Here is an 18,574-nt window from a genome sequence, read left to right as displayed (position 1 = left end):
TCTTTATTTTTTAGTATGTTTGTAAATATCCCTAACAGTTTTAAAAATAACTTTTTTTGGAAAAGAGGCTCTCTGATACAACTTTAACTTAGTAAGAGAATGCATAGTTCTTATCTAAAAAATAAATTTAAGAGGTCTATAATTAAGTCAAGAATCAATGTGAGAAAGCTTGTAACTAAGACATCAAAGGTTTATCTGAGGGACCATCAAGATACATGCACTGACTGACTACTCACCCCATGGAAACAAACTGTAAGTGGCCATGGAAACACTAATTCTAAAGCATTATTAATTAGAGCTAGTGCTTACCAAAACCCCAGACCAGAAAAACAAAGAGCCATGGGACTGTCTTGAGAATTCTGGATAGAAATTTTAAAATTTACAGTATCCCTGGTGATCCTGGAGCTGATCAAACATTTATTCCAAATAAACAGAAAGACTATTTACTCTATGGAGATCCTTAGTATTAATATAACTAATACTCTTCATGGAAACAGATAATTATATTTCTACAAAATTAAATTTCCACTGTTTACTTACATATAAAATTTGACCATTTCCTTTTCTATATTAAAAAAGAAAACCTGCAAGAGATGCACAGGCCTTAAATATGAGTATAAAAAAATTCTTTAATAATTTCTCAAATAAGCCAAGAAATTATGGTTAATAAACAGGTTCTTTACACAATTACAATTGCCGATACCAATGCTCTTTGTTTTCTCTCAATCCTATCCCAAATACTAAAGAAATCAAAGGCAAAAACTTGAATTATATGTAGCTTAAAAATAAAACATTTCCTAATTGCTAAGGATAAGGTGCAGTTTGAAAAATAAAAAACAGCCGACTAAGAACTAGTTTTAGTCCTAGCCTTCTGCCACTAATCAATTTCTCAAATGTTTCATCTGTAAAATTTATTTTCATTCACTCAATGTGGATTTATTGAAGGCCTACAATGCATGGAATTTAATGAAAGATAAGATCCTTGTCCCCACTGATGGGGGCGCCTAGGTGGCTCAGTCAGTTAAATGTCCAACTCTTGATTTCAGCTCAGGTCAAGATCTCAGTGTTGTGAGATCCAGGCACCACTTCAGGCTTCACACTCAGGGTGGAGTCTGCTTGAGATTCTCTCTCTCCCTCTGCCCCTCCCCCAGCTCTTGCTTTCTCAAAAAAAAAAAAAAAAAATCCCTATCCCCACTGGAAGGATGAAATAAGCAATTATAACAAAGTAGGGTAGGTGGTACAGTAGGAAAAGCAGAGAACACTAAAGGCACATGCCTGGATGTACAAACCTAAGAAGTACCCTGGAGGCCTCCTTTCACCCACTCACTGAACAAGTCTGTCACCATCACACTGACTTGCCCTTCAAATGTCGCACCTCCACCCCAACCACTACATGTTCCCAGCTATCATCCTCTCCTTCCTGGTGTATTGCAATAGCCTCCCCAACTGGGTAAACTCATTGTACTATGGCCCCTCTCTACTCAGTACCCACATTGTAGTCAGAATAAACTTCTGAAAATGCAGATTTGATCAAATACATCAGCTTCCCCCTCCTCCCATACCAAATCCTTTAAAGACTTCCTGTCGCCTTAGAAGGCCTACTGGGGCAGGGGGCGGGGGGTGGGGGTGGGGTGGAAGAAGGCCTACTAGGCACAGTAGGATTGCCTACTGGCGCCCATCTCCTTCTGCAACTTATCCTCTCTCTCTGTGCTGCAGCTGCACTGGTCTTCTTTCAGTCCCTGGGGATGTCATGTGCTTTTTTACCACAGTACTTTTTGTACGTGCTGTACCCCCTACCCAGAATGTAATCATCTCTCCTTTTCTCCTTGGCAAAAACTCCTACTCACCCCTTCATACTTAGTTCAAAAGTTATTTCTTCAAGAAAGGCTTCCTTTATTAAACTATATCCTTTTCTAATAAAGTATCATAATGCATGCTGTATACCTCTCCTCTATATAACAGAGGTACATACAGACCTTCATAGGAACCCTGAGGAGTAGCAAACCTATCCTGGCAGGATCAGAGCTATCAGAAGCAATGATACACAAACCGATGCTTGAAGAAGGAATAAAGGCCTTGTGGATGAGAGAAAGGCACAGAAGTCAGAAACTGGTTCATCCCTTCTCTTGTAACCCTCAAGGCACTTAACAAACTGTGGAGAATACTGTAATTGCTCACTGTATTTTTGAACTAGATGACTAAATACTATTCTCTTAAACTTAGCTTAACATACTGACTCAAAATTAGGTTAACAACATTTCCTCACAACTGGTATTTACACAATCAAAGAAAATATGGTATAAAATGGATACCTCTTGCTGGGATTTTAAATAAATTCTCTTACACAGATGACATTATTTCTCATTGTTTCCCCACTCCTTCTTAGTGTTAATAATGGAGAGTAACCATATAATAACAAAGATTTTCATTGAATTTTAATTATCTTGCCTGCAAAATGGCAAAAATACCACTTAACCCACTGCATTATAAAGATTAGATAATTGGACATAAAATGTTTGGCCTATGGCAAATCACTGGACAAATATTAGTTCCTTCCACCCTTCTCTATTTCACTTTTCAGGAGGTGTTCTCTGAAAACATACCGATTGAAGTTAATGTCTGGGTAGCTAGAATACTCGGATTTCATCTTAGCATTTCGCCGTGGAAATGTGCAGAAGAAAGCATTAGCTAAAAGACTGGCAATCTGTTCCTGTGACATTGTGATGGAATGATTCATCTTCTGTTTCAGGAGTGGTATTGGCTGATAGAGGAAACAAAATATACAGACAAGAAGAGCAATAATTAGTTTAGCAATTTCAAAAGCAGAGGCACCAAATTGCATTTGCTAAATTAAGGCAGGAATAATTTCAGGCCACTCTTGAATCCTTAAATCAGCAGTACTGTTGAAGTCAAGGGCAGTTCATCAAGGATGATTGGACTTGTGTGTACTTGTTTGAGAAACTGCAGATTTCTAATCAATAATAATGATAGTGAAGAGAACACAAAACATTACTTATTAGTGGAAAAGAAGATTGCTTTAGCAAGTAGGAAATAAAAACACATTACCCATGTAATGAAAAATTAAAACAAAAGATGAAACATAAATATGCAACACTGAGTTTAGCTATTATTGTTACATATGCTAAATTTTATTCTCACTTGTATTTATGATTGCTGGATGGAGCAATTTTTCTATTTTAGTCCTAAATAAAATGATCTAAGGAAAATAATTCAATAAATAAGTCTTTTCCTTCTAATTCTGAATCACACTTTACTTTGACAATTTCTTTATGAGACCGAAATCTAATTTTATTAAAGCAATTAATAGGACATGCAAATATAGACTTATGTATAACTTGTAAGAAGACAGGCATTTCCTACATACTCATTTTAAGCCAAGAAGACACAGGACATTTTTTCCTTCCAAGTTTTTATGATGGAAATGTCTTCTAGTTGTACCAAATTCATTGACCTTTTCTTTTCAGTATAATCCATGGGATCTATTACATTCCGTGGGTTTTATTCTATTTTAAATGTTTAAACTACATGTTTTCAAAGACATGACGGTAAAGCCAAGTTTATGTATCAGTTGTAAAGTTTTAAAATGCTCCAACATAATGTTTAAGATGCTTTTCCTTCAGCCTTTCAATAAGACCCAGAACTAAGAATCCTGGATATCTGCATTCATTTCAAACCAGTATACATAGACAACTGTCCTGATCATATCTAAGGAATCAACACCAAAAATGAAACCGAGGAAAGGCAGGCAAGACAAATCAAAACTGCAATGATGTAACAATTAACTTTTTTCTAAGTAAGAGAAAATGTACATCAGTGCTAGAATAAGAGTTTGCTAGAAAAAGAAAAGGTTAAATTTGCAGTTCAACTATTTCCCTTGGGAAAAAACAAAGATAAACAAACAAGGGAAATGGAAAGAATCACTACAATATCCAAAATTCTCTCCTTTTAGGCCTTAGCAATTACCATTTCTAAGAAAGAGGAAACAGATCATATGGATTTCCACCCTATACATTTATTTACAACCCAGCAATGAGTTTAGAAAAGGTGAGAATGTATCAATGGCTTCAAGCAAACTGTTACTTAGTTTTAGTTAAAAATGAGCTTTTAACTGCCCTTTACCAAGTTATCCATAAAAATGACTTTAAAAATCAATGGTGATGTTTTAGGCTTAATGAACAATAAATACAAACATTTCTTAACCCCCAAATCACAAAGCAGTACAATTTTAAATAGAGTAATTGATTTCTATTTTCTTGGAGGAGAAATGTCTGAAAGCTCATACTTGGGGAAAACTAGAAAATGTGGCTCTTATCAAGTGCTCAGCTAGATAAAGTAAGAGACTGGTTTAATATGAACCAAGATCTTTCAAAAAGTTCATGTCCAAAATTTGTTTCCTTCTTTTAATTTCCTTTTTAAAAATCTAAAATTTACCTTTTGGTTTGGCCTAGAGAATGTTAATGTGATAAATCATTAAATAACCACATATGCAATTTAATTTGCCAAAGATATATTTTGATATCAAAGTGAAATGTTAACTTTCATAGCAGAGATTTACTTTTCAGTACAGTATAAAGCCCAGATTTAAAATGTTGTCCCCACTAATACATGAATGGAAGAACAAAATTGTTTTTAGCCAGGTCAAAATGTTGGGGAGCCACAAATCTGATTTTGTTCTACCAAGTGCCTTATTAGAACTTATAAATTTAGATGTTTTTGAATATATATCTCATCACATAAAATATGGAAATGCTCTTGCCTAAGTGCAAGGGGAAGAGAAGATGATTAAGTGATTCATGTCTATAGGTTATATACTATCAATTATGAACTACACGTTGAATTAAAAAAACCCCATTTAATTAAGCACATGAAACTTGGGAACACAAAGAGGATGTCCCTTCAAGAAGAATATAATATAGTAGGGGGAGATATATAAAGATATAAATTACAAAATAATGTTCTAAGTGTGACTTGAGTGTTATAGGAGGGATTAACTTTGGCTAGGAGAGGGTAGGGAAGGCTTCGCAGGGGACATAAAAGTTAAGCAGAACCTAAGAGATACTGAGAGATTTTACTAGGCAAGGAAAAAAGGACGGAGAAAAAGGAAAAAGAGTGAACATGACACATAAGTAAGCAAAAAACTTCCAACATAAACAAGAGGAGTATTCATATATATTTTCCCTGCCCAACAGAAAAACATATTTCAGACACAATGCATTAATGATGTGAAATTAAAGTTACATAAAATTAGAAATATCACAGTAAAATGCTAACAAATATGGCACATCAAAAAACATACAGTGGTTCTCAACTGAAGATGGCATGGCCCTCAGGCATTTGGTTATGTTTTTAGGTTGTCCCAATGACTGTGCTTGTGGTTTTGGGGGTACCCCCAATGACAAACTGCTGTGTTAAGCCATTTCACACATTTGTAAACTGTTCCACCCAAAACGTCCCTAGGGCCTCTGTGAAGCAACAGTATTAGCGAAACCCTGGCTAGCATCCATGCAGCAAGGGATCTGGCTCTAGAAACAAAAGACAGAGGCAAATTCAAGCCACTGTTGTGAGAAACATAGGAAGAAAATTATAAAGAACAAACCAAAAACCTCTTATGGTGCTGATTTGAAAATGTATCCACAAATTCTTTGATATTTCCTCCTTTTTAAAAAAAAAAATTTTTTTTTTTTTAAATTTTAGAAAGAGAGCACGAGCGGGAGGGTAGAGGGCGAGGGAGGGAGCATCTCAAGCAGCCTCTGCACTGAGTGCATAGTGAATGTAGGGCTCGATCTCACAACCCTGAGATCATGACCTGAGCCAAAACCAAGAGTCAGACACTCAACCAACTGCACCACCCAGGCACCCCGATATTTCCTCCTTCTAAGAGAGTCTAATTACCATCTCCTTGAGTGTGTTAGATTTAGTGACTAATTTGGAATCAATAGAAAAATAGCAGGAGTGACAGTAGGTGCCTTCAAAACCTAGGTCAAAAAAGGCACTGCCAATTTCTTGTTCTCTCCCTTAGGTGGCTTGTTCTGGAGAAGTTAGCAATCATGTCATGAGGACAACCCAATCAGCCAATGGAGTGAGCCATCGCAAGAAATTGAGGGCTTCTGGGCACCTGGGCGGCTTAGTCAGGTTAAGTGTCTGCCTTCACCTCAGGTTGTGATCCCAGGGTCCTGGGATTGAGCCCCGTATCAGGCTCCCTGCTCTGTTGGGGAGCCTGCTTCTCCCTCTGCCTCTGTCTCTCTGTCTCTCATGAATAAATAAATAAAATCTTAAAAAAAGAAAAAAGAAATTGAGGGCTTCTGCCAGAAGCCACGTGAGTAAACCAACTTAGAGGCGGCTCCTCCAGTCTCAGTGAAACCTTCAGATGAGTACAGCCCTGACCAATACCCTGACTGCAAGCACAAAAGAGATCCTGAGCCAGAACCACTCAGCAAAGCTGCCCTGAATTCCTGACAGAGACTGTGAGATAATAAATGTTTGTTGCTGTAAGCCATGAAATTTTGAGGGAATTTATTATGTAGCTATAATTAATTAATATACTCCCTCCAAAAGAAGTAATACCAGATTCTTTCTTTCATTTTTAAAAGTTAAAAAAGCACCATGAGCTCATTTGTTATACAATACACCACTGTGGGGGTAAGGAGTGTGAGGTAGTAAGCCATTCTGAAGATAAAATGTTCTAAATCCATTAGTATGTTGTAGAATAGTGACTTTTTTTTTTTAAGTCAGAGATTGTTTAAACAAAAAGAGACTTGGGAGTCTGAATAAGCAAACTTCAACAGTGTAAACTGAAGCTCAGAAATTGAATGCTGCATTTTTAATGTCCTTTTGCAGCATTCCCTCTAGCCTCTAACCTTTCTTCAGTATAGCAAAATCCTTATATTCTTTGGCAAAAACTGTTTCCCATCTCTCTCTTTTCTCTCTTTGACCCTGGCCATTAGAGTTTAAAAGAAATTCAATTGTGAGTGCCAAGAAAGCTACTGAGGAAGGAGTTATTTCTACTAACCTGGGTGCAAATATTTGGCAGACAGAGTGCAATTTTCACCATATCAGGCAAAATGGACTGATATAAATGTTGAGCTTCTGCTTCTTCAAGTACCTGAAAACCAATAAAATATATTAGTGAATAATAACCAATGAACAAATGTTTGTTATGAAATTGAATTACATACCTGCTTTTCATAGGATCCCATAAGGCACATTATCAGTATCATTAAACACATGTAAAAGTACACCAACAGACGTGCACTAAGGTGGAACTCAGGTGAACTTACAAATTCATTTTCTTTTAAGATTTTATTTATTTATCTGACAGAAAGACAGCGAGAGGGGGAACACAAGCAGGAGGAGTGGGAGAGGGAGAAGCAGACGTCCCGCTGAGCGAGGAGCCTGATGCAGGGCTTGATCCCAGAATCCCAGGATCACGACCCGAGCCAAAGGCAGACACTTAACGACTGAGCCACCCAGGTGCCCTGTTTTGTTTTTGGTTTTTGTTTTTTTAAGAGTTTATTTATTTATTTGACAGAGAGAGCATAAGCAGGGGGAACAGCAGAGGGAGAGGGAGAAGCAGACTCCACGCTGAGCAGAGAGCCCGATGCGGGACTCGATCCCAGAACCCTGGGATCATGACATAAGCCGAAGGCAAATGCTTAACCAACTGAGCCACCCAGGTGCCCCTACAAATTCATTTTCAAACATATCTAATTTACCTGAATACCCTCTGAAAATTAAGTATCCCAAATATCAAATACCTCTCATATCAACATTCACAATTAAATAAAACACTTGCAAATAAAAAAAAAAAAAGCACATTCTGCCCTTGGTTACAACTAAAAACTGCTAGACCACTAAGGACTCTCCCAGAAACCCTCAGGAATCCATCCAGCTTCAATAGCTACAACTTTAAAAAATCACCATAAAAACCCTACTAATTATTTCAGAGCAGTGTATATTTTTCAAATCTAACCTACTTGGGTAGTCAACAATGAGGTTTCTGATGACCTTAGAATTTTTCTTTTTAGCATCCTTGGGAGGTTAAAACCACAATTCCCACATCATAATTTGAAGCACAACAAAGACAACATTCATAGCCCGTTTTTGTCTTTTATAATTTCCCATCCCTACAGGCTTTAGAAATTACTTTAGGTCTTTTGATCTAATTTCTCTCTAAAAATAGAGTATGTCTTTAAAAGTACTGAAAATGAAAACACTGTTAATTTGGAAATTAACCAATTTGGAATTAACCAATTAAACATTTGGAAATGAATTTGTCAGGATTAAAGTAAAACATTTATCAACTTAAAAATTACATTTGAACTAAAGGAGGTCTCACTTTTAATCCAGTCTGATTCTGTCATTATTACAAGAAAAGAAAAGTGAGGCCAAGGAGATTACCTGATTACCCTAGCTTTGAAGGTCAATTAGCAACTAAATCAAAACTAGAACCCAAGTGGTCCCACCTCTACTCCACTGCCCTCCTCACTTCTCTACGTGAAAGGGATTAATTAGGATCTGCAGCTGCACAAGGTATGTGTGTAAATATAAAAAGTAACAATTTACATCCACTCTGGTTTTACAGGGAATTTCTAATACTAAGAACGGTCTTTATACCAATATGCTAAAAATCCAACCTCTGCTCACCTCCCTCTTTAAATTGGGACAGTGGGAAAACTAATACTGAGACTGAAAAGAAAGATACTTGCAATTCATGGAGTCTGGGATTCAATCACAGATATACAGAAAACTAAGTAAGTGAACAACACAATTATTAATTCTGGGGAAAACAAAAAGTTGTGCAAGAGTGGAAAAGCAATCATATCTTAGACATGTATAGTGCTTTTACTATCCTGCTTTAAAAAAACAGAATATTGATCTTAACTGAAATAATGATAACTATGGTAGGAAAATGGGAAGTAGAAATAAGGTTTGTGTTAATGGTGAAGGGGGAAGTGAACAATAGCTAAATCCTAATCCTCTATAATGGGAAGTTAACACAATTTTTTTAAAAAAGGGTAGAGTTCATTGTGATAAAATGGTTGCCTCTTCATTATAAGCCTCTTTAATAAAAATAAAAACTAAATTAGTCATAGAAGGCATCCTACTATTTTAGAGGTACACATCAAAGATACTTGCTTTCCTTTACCTGAAAATGCATAAAACATACTAATACATTTGTTTAAAATATTAAAACTCTTCTTACTTATAACTCATCTTTTGCTTTTAAAAACATATTTTGAAATAATTATAGATTCACAGGAAGTTGCAAAAATAGTATAAAGGAGCGCCTGGGTGGCTCAGTCGTTAAGCATCTGCTTCGGCTCAGGTCATGATCCCAGGGTGCTGGGATCAAGTCCTGCATCGGGCTCCCTGCCCCAACGGAAGGCTGCTTCTCCCTCTCCCACTCCCCCTGCTTGTGCTCCCTCTCTTGCTGTCTCTCTCTCTGTCAAATAAATAAATAAAATCTTAAAAAAAAATAGTATAGAGAGATCCAGTTTACCTTCCCCCAGTTTCCCTTAATGATTCCATTTTACAGAACTATAACATCAAAACCAGGAAATTAAAACTGGTGCAGTGTGTGTATCACTCTATACTATTTTTATCACACGTACATTTGTGCAACCAATACCAAAATCAAGATACAAAACTGTTTCACTACATCTCTCTCTCCTGCTATTCATTTAGCCACACCCTCCTTCCTCCAACCATTCCTAAACCCTAGCAACCATGTATGTTTTCCATCTCTATAATTTTGTTATGTTCTATAGATGGAATCAAATAGTATATGTCATTTTAAGATTGACTTTTTCAGCCAGCATAATGCCCTTAAGATCAAATCAAGTTGATACAAGCATCAATAGTTACTCCCCTCTTACTGTTGAGTAGTATTCCATGGTATCAATATACTACAGTTTGTTTAACCATTCATTTACTGAGGGACATTTTGGTTGTCTCCAATTTTTGGCTGTCACAAATAAAGCTGCCTTTTACTTTCAGTCTGCCTATTATCATTATGTTTGAACTGATTTCTTATAAAGAGCATATAGTGCATCACTTTTTTATTCACTTTGTAAATCTCTTTCAATTGGCAGATTTAGACTATTTACATTTAATCATGAATATGTTAGCAAATACTCACTTCATTTTTTATTTTCTATTTCTTTTATCTGTTCTCTTTTTCCTTCCTTCCTATGGGTTACTTAAACATATTTTAGAATTCCATTTTTATTAATCTAAAATGTTTTTGAGTGCATCTCTTCGAATAGATTTTATTGGCTGTTCTAGACATTACATTACATATAACTTCTCAGAGTTTATTGGTGTCAACATCTTAACAGTTCCAGTAGAGAAATTTTACCTTTGTTCAAGTCCCTTTAGCCTCTCCCCATTTATAATATAATTGTCTTCAATATTTCCCAACATACACTGAGAACCAGTGTTATAATTATTGAAAAATGGTTAAAGAGAAAATGTCAAACACAATTTAGAATACTCAAGAAGAAAAGTCTATTTACTGCATGTTGACTCTTTCTGTTGTTCTTTCTTCCTTCCTGATGTTCCAGAATTCCATCTTTTATCATTTCCTCTCTGTTTCAAGAAATCCCTTTAGACATTCTTTTAGGATAGGTCTACTAATGACAAAGTCCCTTCCTTTTCCTTCATCTGAGAATCATGGTTTCCCCTTTATTCCTGATGAATATTTTTATTGGATATAGAATTCTGGGTTGACTTTTCTTTCCCTTTATTCCTTTGAAAATATTGTATCACTTCCTTTGGTCTCCATGTTTCCTGATGAGAAATCCACTATCAAATTGTTTTCCTCCTACAGGCCATGTGTCATTTCTCTCCTAATGCTTTCAAATGTTTTCTTTGCCTTTTAAGAAGTCTGACTATATGTCTTGGCATGGATTTCTTGGGTTTATCCTCTTTGGGGTTCATTTGGCTTCTTCAAGCTGTAGGTTTATGTCTTTTGTAAAATTTGGGGGAATTTCAACTATTATTTCTAGTTTTTAGCTACTATTTCTTCTATTTTTTTCAGACCTGACCTTTTTCTCCTCTCTTTCTAGTACTAAAATGACATGAATGTTAGATCTTTTGTTATAGTCGCAAAGGTCCTTAAACTGTTTTTTCTTTTTGCCAGTCTATTTTCTTTGTGTCTTTCAAAATGAGTAATTCTGTTGTTCTTTTTTAAGTTCACCATTTCTTTCTTCTGTCATTCCATTTCCTCATTGAGCTCATCCATTGCATTTCTTTAAAAATTTCAGTTATTGTATTTTTCAGTTCTAGAATTTCTATTTGGTTTTTCTTTGCAGCTACTATCTATTTCCTGAAACTATTTTTCATTGCTCATTGAAGCCTTTTGTGATGGCTGCTTTAAAATCTTGTCACACAATTCTAACATCTGTTTTATCTTGGGGTTGGGGTCCATTGATTGTCTTCTCATTTCAACTCAGATTTTCCTGATTCTTGGTGATGAGTCATTTTTTATTGGAATCTGGATATCTTGGGTATTATGTTAGGAGATTCTGGATCTTATTTAAATCTTGTTTTAGCAAGCCTTCTGTAACAAAGGAAGGCAAGAGCTGCCTCATTACTGCCAGTTCAGAGTAGAAACTCAGGCCCTCTACTTATGAGGAGTGGGGAAGACATCTTGTGCCACTGGGTGGAGGTGAGAGTTCAAGCTCCCTGCTAGACCTCTACTGTACTTTTCTAGGGCCCCACAGACCTAGCTGGTCAGTCTTTTCTCTACCTTTCAGAGTCTTCTTATATTTATATAGTGTCCAGGGTTTTTACCTGTATTTAGGAGAAGGACGGGGAGAAATGTCTATCCAAACATTTTTAACCTAAAGACATTTAAACTTTATGTGTCTAAATGGGCTGACAGCTTCTCCTCTGGGTACCTGTCCTTGTCTTTTAAAGCTGGCATACCAAGTAGTTGCTGCCATGCTTTGCTGATGGTCACAAGCTTTAAAATATCACTTATTTATCTGATAAAACGTTACTGCACTAGACTTCTTCACAACTGTCAACACTTCAGAGCTATGTCTAAATGCTGCTTTGGAAACACAAACGAGAACATAAAAAAACATCATTCAAGAACATAACCAACCCAACTACTGTTTGAGATAGAATGCATAATTTAAAAAGCTACCATGACCTTATGCCTTCTCACATATTATATTTTTATGCAAATGTTACCTTTTATAAATTATTTATTATTAATCTATACAACGTAAACAAAGATATAAATAATGAAAGGTTTTTAAAATGTAAGTCATTTCTTTACTTCTAGAGTAGCAAGAACCTTAAACAATAAATAGTAAATGTTTACTTATAATATAGCATATATTATGTTTATTTATAAAAATGGCAATGATGATTATAAGGAAAATAAACGTAAGATAATAAAAGGAGAGCTTCGTTAAATTTTCCCACAAATAAAGCCGTGTTCTCTATTGGATAGTCTGCATAGATAATTACATGCAGCAGGTGTTTCTGCATGTGTGTGTGTGTGTGTATTGTTCTTTTTATTCTAGTCCCACAAATCCACTATGTGTATGTCTCATTCAGAATTGACACAGTGAGTTTCAAAATTATAATGCTATTTTATAATTATATATATAATTATATATATTATATAATTTTATAATGCTATTTTGCTCATCTCTTCTCCTTAAACTATAAATCTCTTTGTTAATTCAACTGGCCAGTAAACAAATATTGAGTACTTATTATGTACCAGACACTGTGCCAGGAATGAAGATAGAACTGTAAACAATAACAGACATGATCACTGACCTCATGAGTCTTAAAACAGAAAGTCCTATGCTCTTTCTGTGACACACCCCCCGCCCCAACAGGTCAGCCCTAACCCCGAACGATTGTCATGGGTCATACTGCAAGCTCATCACAATGACTATACAAAGGCTATCTTTCTTTCTTCCTTTAGCAGATAGAAACATGGACAAACTACTAAAAAAGAGTAACTGGGGCACCTGGGTGGCTCAGTTGTTAAGCGTCTGCCTTTGGCTCGGGTCATGATCCCAGGGTCCTGGGATTGAGCCCCGCATCGGGCTCCTGCTTGGCAGGAGGCCTGCTTCTCCCTCTCCCACTCCCCCTGCTTGTGTTCCCTCTCTCACTGTGTCTCTCTCTGTCAAATAAAGAAATAAAATCTTTAAAAAAATAAATAAAATAAAAAATAAAAAAGTAACTGACTTGCCAAATGTCAAAACATTATGAATGATTTAAATCTCAAGAAGCATGCAAATGAAGAGATGTTTACTTATTTCTTCTTTCTTAGAATACTTGACCAACTAAAACTAAATCTGTGAACTGTGCTCTATTACTACAGACATAGTCATAATGACCAAGTACAGTGTCCGGCACACAGAAAGTATTAAATAAATAATGACTTCTGAACTTTGAGACAGTAAGCGAAACCTGTAGCTGAAAAAAAAATCAGAAAACTACCATCATTTTACTAAAAGAGTAAGTTTCCATAGATCTACTTTAAACAGTTCATAGCAAACAACTTTTAAAAAGTGACCAGTCACAAATCAATGAATATAATAAATACCTTAAGTCATTCCATTATATCTACTGGTCTAAACCTAGATAGATCCCAGTAAAACTTTAAAGTTACTAATAATTTCTTTTAATGAAAATTTTCAAAAAAACCCTTTATAGACAAGGTTTAGCCTATTAAATTTTATTACATTTAATTTTTCAAAAAAAATTACATCACACCCCACAATTTGAAGAGGAAAAAAGTCATACTCCTATGACCCTGAAATTAAAATAACTACTCAACTTTGTTAATTTTTTAACTAAATGGTATACTATATTTTATTGCAACTTGGTTTTTTGCCATAAGAAAAAGCCATAGAAGTCTTCCCGTTAATAGAATGATAAATGCTACATAGTATTCCATAGTATAAATGTATAATTCCCTATCAATAGTAATTATTTTTCCCAACATTATATGAAACTGAGGGTTCTAGAGGGGAGGGGGGTGGGAGGATGGGTTAGCCTGGTGATGGGTATTAAAGAGGGCACATTCTCATGAAGCACTGGGTTATATTATTTGCATTATATATATTTGTATATATATTTGCATTATACGCAAATAATGAATCATGGAACACTACATCAAAAACTAATGATGTAATGTATGGTGATTAATATAACATAATAAAAAAATACAGCAAAGTTAAAATAACTATACACTTAATACCCATATATGCAGTAGTTTCTATAATTAAATTACATTTTTCTATATTTACTTTTGTCACATAACTAACCATCCATCAATCCATTTTTAAATGCATTTTGAAGTAATTGGTGACATCTGTACATTCATCACTTCAGCCTGCATATCAATAAGTATAGTTTAATATTTAATTTTATATTTATTTACAGTTTTTTTTTCTTTTGCAGTAAAATTTAAATTCAATGAAATAAAATAATCTTAAGTGGTATATTTAAGTGGCATTATTACCATTCAACAAATTTTTTACAAATGCATATGCCTGTATAACCTAGACCCTTATCAAGATACAGGACATTATCAAAACCTTAAAAGTTCCTTGGGGCGCCTGGGTGGGGCTCAGTCAGTTAAGCATCTGCCTGCGCCTCAGGTCATGATCCCAGGGTCCTGGAATCGAGTCCCATATCGGGCTCCCTGCTTCTCCCTCTCCCTCTGCCTGCTGCTCTCTCTACTTGTGCTCTCTTCTCTCTCTCAAAAATAAGTAAAATCTTAAAAAAAAAAAAAGAGAACCTTAAAAGTTCTCTCATGCCCCTTCCCAGGAAACTCCTGCCCCCACACCTGAGGGACTATCAGTGTTCTAATTTGTTCTATTATAGATTTGTTCTGCCTCTTATAAAACTTTATGCACTGGAAACAAAGGACCTGTACTGGTTTATGTAAGGCTTTTTCTTCCTCAACACAATGTTTTTGAGATATATGTATGTTTAATCAGTGATTTTGTTCCCCTTTTATTATTTTATTCGATTATATGAATACACCACAATTTGTTTATTCATTCTCCTGTTGATAGACACCTGGGCTATTTCTAGGTTTTGGCTATTAGATAAAGATGTTATAACATTCTTCTATAAACACAGGATTTTTGGGGAACACACTTTCATTTTTCTTGGGTATAGAAAGGAACAGAATTAGGAGCGCTTGGGTGGGGCTCAGTCAGTTAAGCTCAGGTCATGGTCTCAGGGTTGTGGGATTGACCCGAGTTGGGCTCTGCACTGGGCATGGAGCCTACTTAAGATTCTCTCTCTCCCTCTCTCCCTCCCAGTCCCTCCTCTCACTCTCTAAAAACAAAACAAAACAAACAAAACCCCAGAATTAACAAATTAATGGATCATAGGGTAGATAAATGTTTAGTTTTCTAAGGAACTACCAGACCTCTCCCCAATGTAGTAGTACCACTGTACCACTGTACACTCCAATAACAAAATATGAGAGTTCCAGTTGCTCCATTTCTCTACCTACACTTGGTCATTTTAGCTTCAGCCTTTCTATTGTTTGTGTACTAATATCTCATTCCAATTTTCACTGGCATTTCCCCAATGACAAATGATATTGAGCACTTTTTAATGTGCTAATTGATCATTTGTATGCCTTTCTTTGTGATGTCTTTGAAATTCTTTTGCTCATTTAATAAGGTTGTTTGTCTTTTTAATTTTTAATTATAGTTATTTATATATTCTAAATACAAGACCCTTGTTAGAGAAACTTTTTGCAAATATTTTCTCCCTGTCTTTAGTTTGTCTATTCATTTTCTTAATGTCCTTAGATGATGAGTATTCATTAATTTTTTTTCTTTTATGGCTAATATTTTCTGTGTCCTATGAAATCATTGCCTAAATGACAAAGGTTCTTTCTTCTGAAGCTTTATGGTTTTAGCTTTTATATTTAGAATTATTTTCTATGTATGCTGTGTAGGAAGAGCTGAAGTTCATTTTTCCCTCATATGTATATCCAGTTCTTCCAGCATCATTTGTTAAAAGACATTTCTTTCTCACACTAGATTGCTTTGGCACCTTTGTTGAAAATCAAATGATTATATAATCATGGGTCTGTTGCTGGGTTTTCTTGGTTTTCCACGGATGAATTTGATTCTTTGTTTCATTTTGTTTTTATTTTAGTATAATTAACATACAATGTTATATTAGTTTCAGATGTATAATATAATGATTCAACAATTCTATATATTACTCAGTGACCATCACAATTGACTCTTTTTTTTTTTAAAGATTTTATTTATTTGAGAGAAAGAATGAGAGAGAGAGAGAGCACATGGAGAGGGGGGAGGGTCAGAAGGAGAAGCAGACTCCCCGCTGAGCAGGGAGCCCGATGTGGGACTCGATCCCGGGACTCCAGGATCATGACCTGAGCCGAAGGCAGTCGCCCAACCAACTGAGCCACCCAAGCGCCCCATCACAATTGACTCTTATACCACTACGGCATGATATTAGTTTCCTTAGGCTGCTGTAATGAAGTACCACAAACTATGTGTCTTAAAACAACAAAAATTTATTCTCTCACAGTTTTGGAGGCTAGAAGTCTGAAATCAAGGTGCTGGCAGGGTTATCCTCCCTCTGAAAGCTCTAGGGAAGAAACTTTCCATGCCTCTTCCTAGTTTCGGTAGCTACTAGCAATTCTTGGGGTTCCTTTGCTTTTAGAAGCTTTCTAACAAATAGTAGCCACTATTATGATAATGATACATATTTTGCCCTCTGCCTTTTTTAACATTTTACTACAGTTAAATGACTAAATATGCGACAAGACTTAGTTACATTTCCGACTTTCCTAATTTCTCCTTCCTCTGTGACTCTATGGTCACACCCACACACCTGTACTACAGCACTTATTAGAGTAACTTATTCACATGTTTGTTTCCTCTCCTTCAATCTGTGAAACTGTGCAACAGCAGGGACTGTATCTCTGACATCTTGTATTCCAGTACAAAGCATAGTATTTAGTACTCACTATTATTTGCTGAATAAAGAGTTAATCAAAATAAAACATTTTACCTTGAAAGTATCCCTGAAAAATAGAAAGCATAAGGACATCTAAAGAAACTACAGCTCAAAGGAGGTAAAGCAATTTCCCACACTCACACTTAGTGACATAAATTAAGACTAGATGCCAGGGCTTTGCTTGCCAGGTTTTAGAGAATGGAGCACTGGCCAAGAAACTGGAAGACTATAGTCAGAGGCGCAGATCTGCATTTACTCTCTCTGTATTAACAAAAATTCCTGAATTCTTTATTTCCTCATCTATAATACGGATAATTCTAACTCTGTTTAACTTACAGAGTTATGAAGACTCAGATGTAACAGTGTTTTATGAATTCTAAAGCCCCACATACAAATGCAAAATAATAATAATAATAATAATAATAATAATAATCTAATGAGCCAGTAATTCACAACCTCTCTGGAGCCTCCCTCTTCCTTCATCACCCCCACATCAATTAACTGCCAAGTCCTACTGACTGATCCAGCAGGAACTTACATATTCATTACCTCCTCTTAATCACTACTACTAAGCTACCCTGACTCAGCCCTTCATCCAATCTCCCCCAGAGTGCTACAGTAATCTAATTGCTGCCCTACTGCTGGTCCACCTTCAGTTTCTGCACAAGTACACCCTGGTGTGTTCCTGTTCCACTTGAAGGCTTTCAATGGCTTTTTATTGCCTTTACAATACAGTATAACTCTTTGAACTAATAACCAATTACCTGGCCTTAGATGCTAGTCTAGTCTTCTTTAGCACATATACACACCACCTTCTGTGCATTTTACATACTAGGCAACTCAGCAATTTACTCTTCTTGAGTACCTACCTGTGCTGCCACAGATACAATTTGTGCTACACCTACAATATCTTTCTTACTCAACTATAAAACTTCCCTAACCTTTTGATGTCTTGTTCAAACAACATGTTGCTTCAAAGTCTATTCAAACTGATTTGCCAGCTAGAAGGTAACTTTACCTCTTGCAATTTATCTGTACTTTTTTTCACAAGACACTTTAAGACTTCCTTCTTTATATTGTAGTTATTTATGGATATGCCTACTAGTGTTTACTAGAAGTTCCTTTAAGATAAGATTTATGGGGGCACCTGGGTGGCTCAGTCAGGAATCTGCCTTCGGCTCAGGTCATGATCGCAGGGTCCTGGGATCGAGCCCCATGTCAGGCTCCCTGCTCAACAGGAAGTCTGTTTCTCCCTCTCCCTCTGCCCACTCATGCATGCATGCTCTCTCTCAAATAAATAAATAAATAAATACTAAAAAAAAAGATTCATGTTGCTTCACTATGCCTAGAACACTGATACTCATATGTAACATTCTCAATAAAAATATCTGTTCAATTAACGGAAATTTTCTTTTCTTTTTTTTAATTAACTGAAATTTTCTATCACAGGTAATTTTACAAAGCTCATCCTCTTCCTCTTCTCCACTGCCTATGAGAATCTCCACTGCTTAGGGCAAATACTAGAGTTTCTTTCCTTCTTTCTTTTCCTTGTTTTTTT

The 18,574-nt window shown here is 35.8% G+C and overlaps 1 protein-coding gene across 5 annotated transcripts in view; it reads right to left on the bottom strand.

Moving 5' to 3' along the window:
• The window catches only part of PARG (poly(ADP-ribose) glycohydrolase), a 124,899-nt gene that overhangs the window by 60,232 nt on the left and 46,093 nt on the right, over positions 1-18,574 (bottom strand). For all 5 annotated transcript variants that reach the window (XR_012381744.1, XM_025880912.2, XM_025880913.2 and 2 more), the window contains exons 8-9: positions 7,031-7,123; positions 2,604-2,761 (exon numbers count right to left, since the gene is read on the bottom strand). Coding sequence is in view for 4 of the 5 variants with exons in the window: in XM_025880912.2 (XP_025736697.1) it covers positions 2,604-2,761; positions 7,031-7,123 (251 nt within the window). In the remaining variant the exon portion in view is untranslated. The remainder of the gene's footprint in view (positions 1-2,603; positions 2,762-7,030; positions 7,124-18,574) is intronic.

The sequence above is a fragment of the Callorhinus ursinus genome, unplaced genomic scaffold (assembly GCF_003265705.2).
Source record: "Callorhinus ursinus isolate GAN/ISIS: 27379988/994484 unplaced genomic scaffold, GSC_fseal_2.0 scaffold20, whole genome shotgun sequence".
Taxonomy (NCBI): domain Eukaryota; kingdom Metazoa; phylum Chordata; class Mammalia; order Carnivora; family Otariidae; genus Callorhinus; species Callorhinus ursinus.
This window is presented reverse-complemented; position numbering and strand designations above follow the sequence as displayed.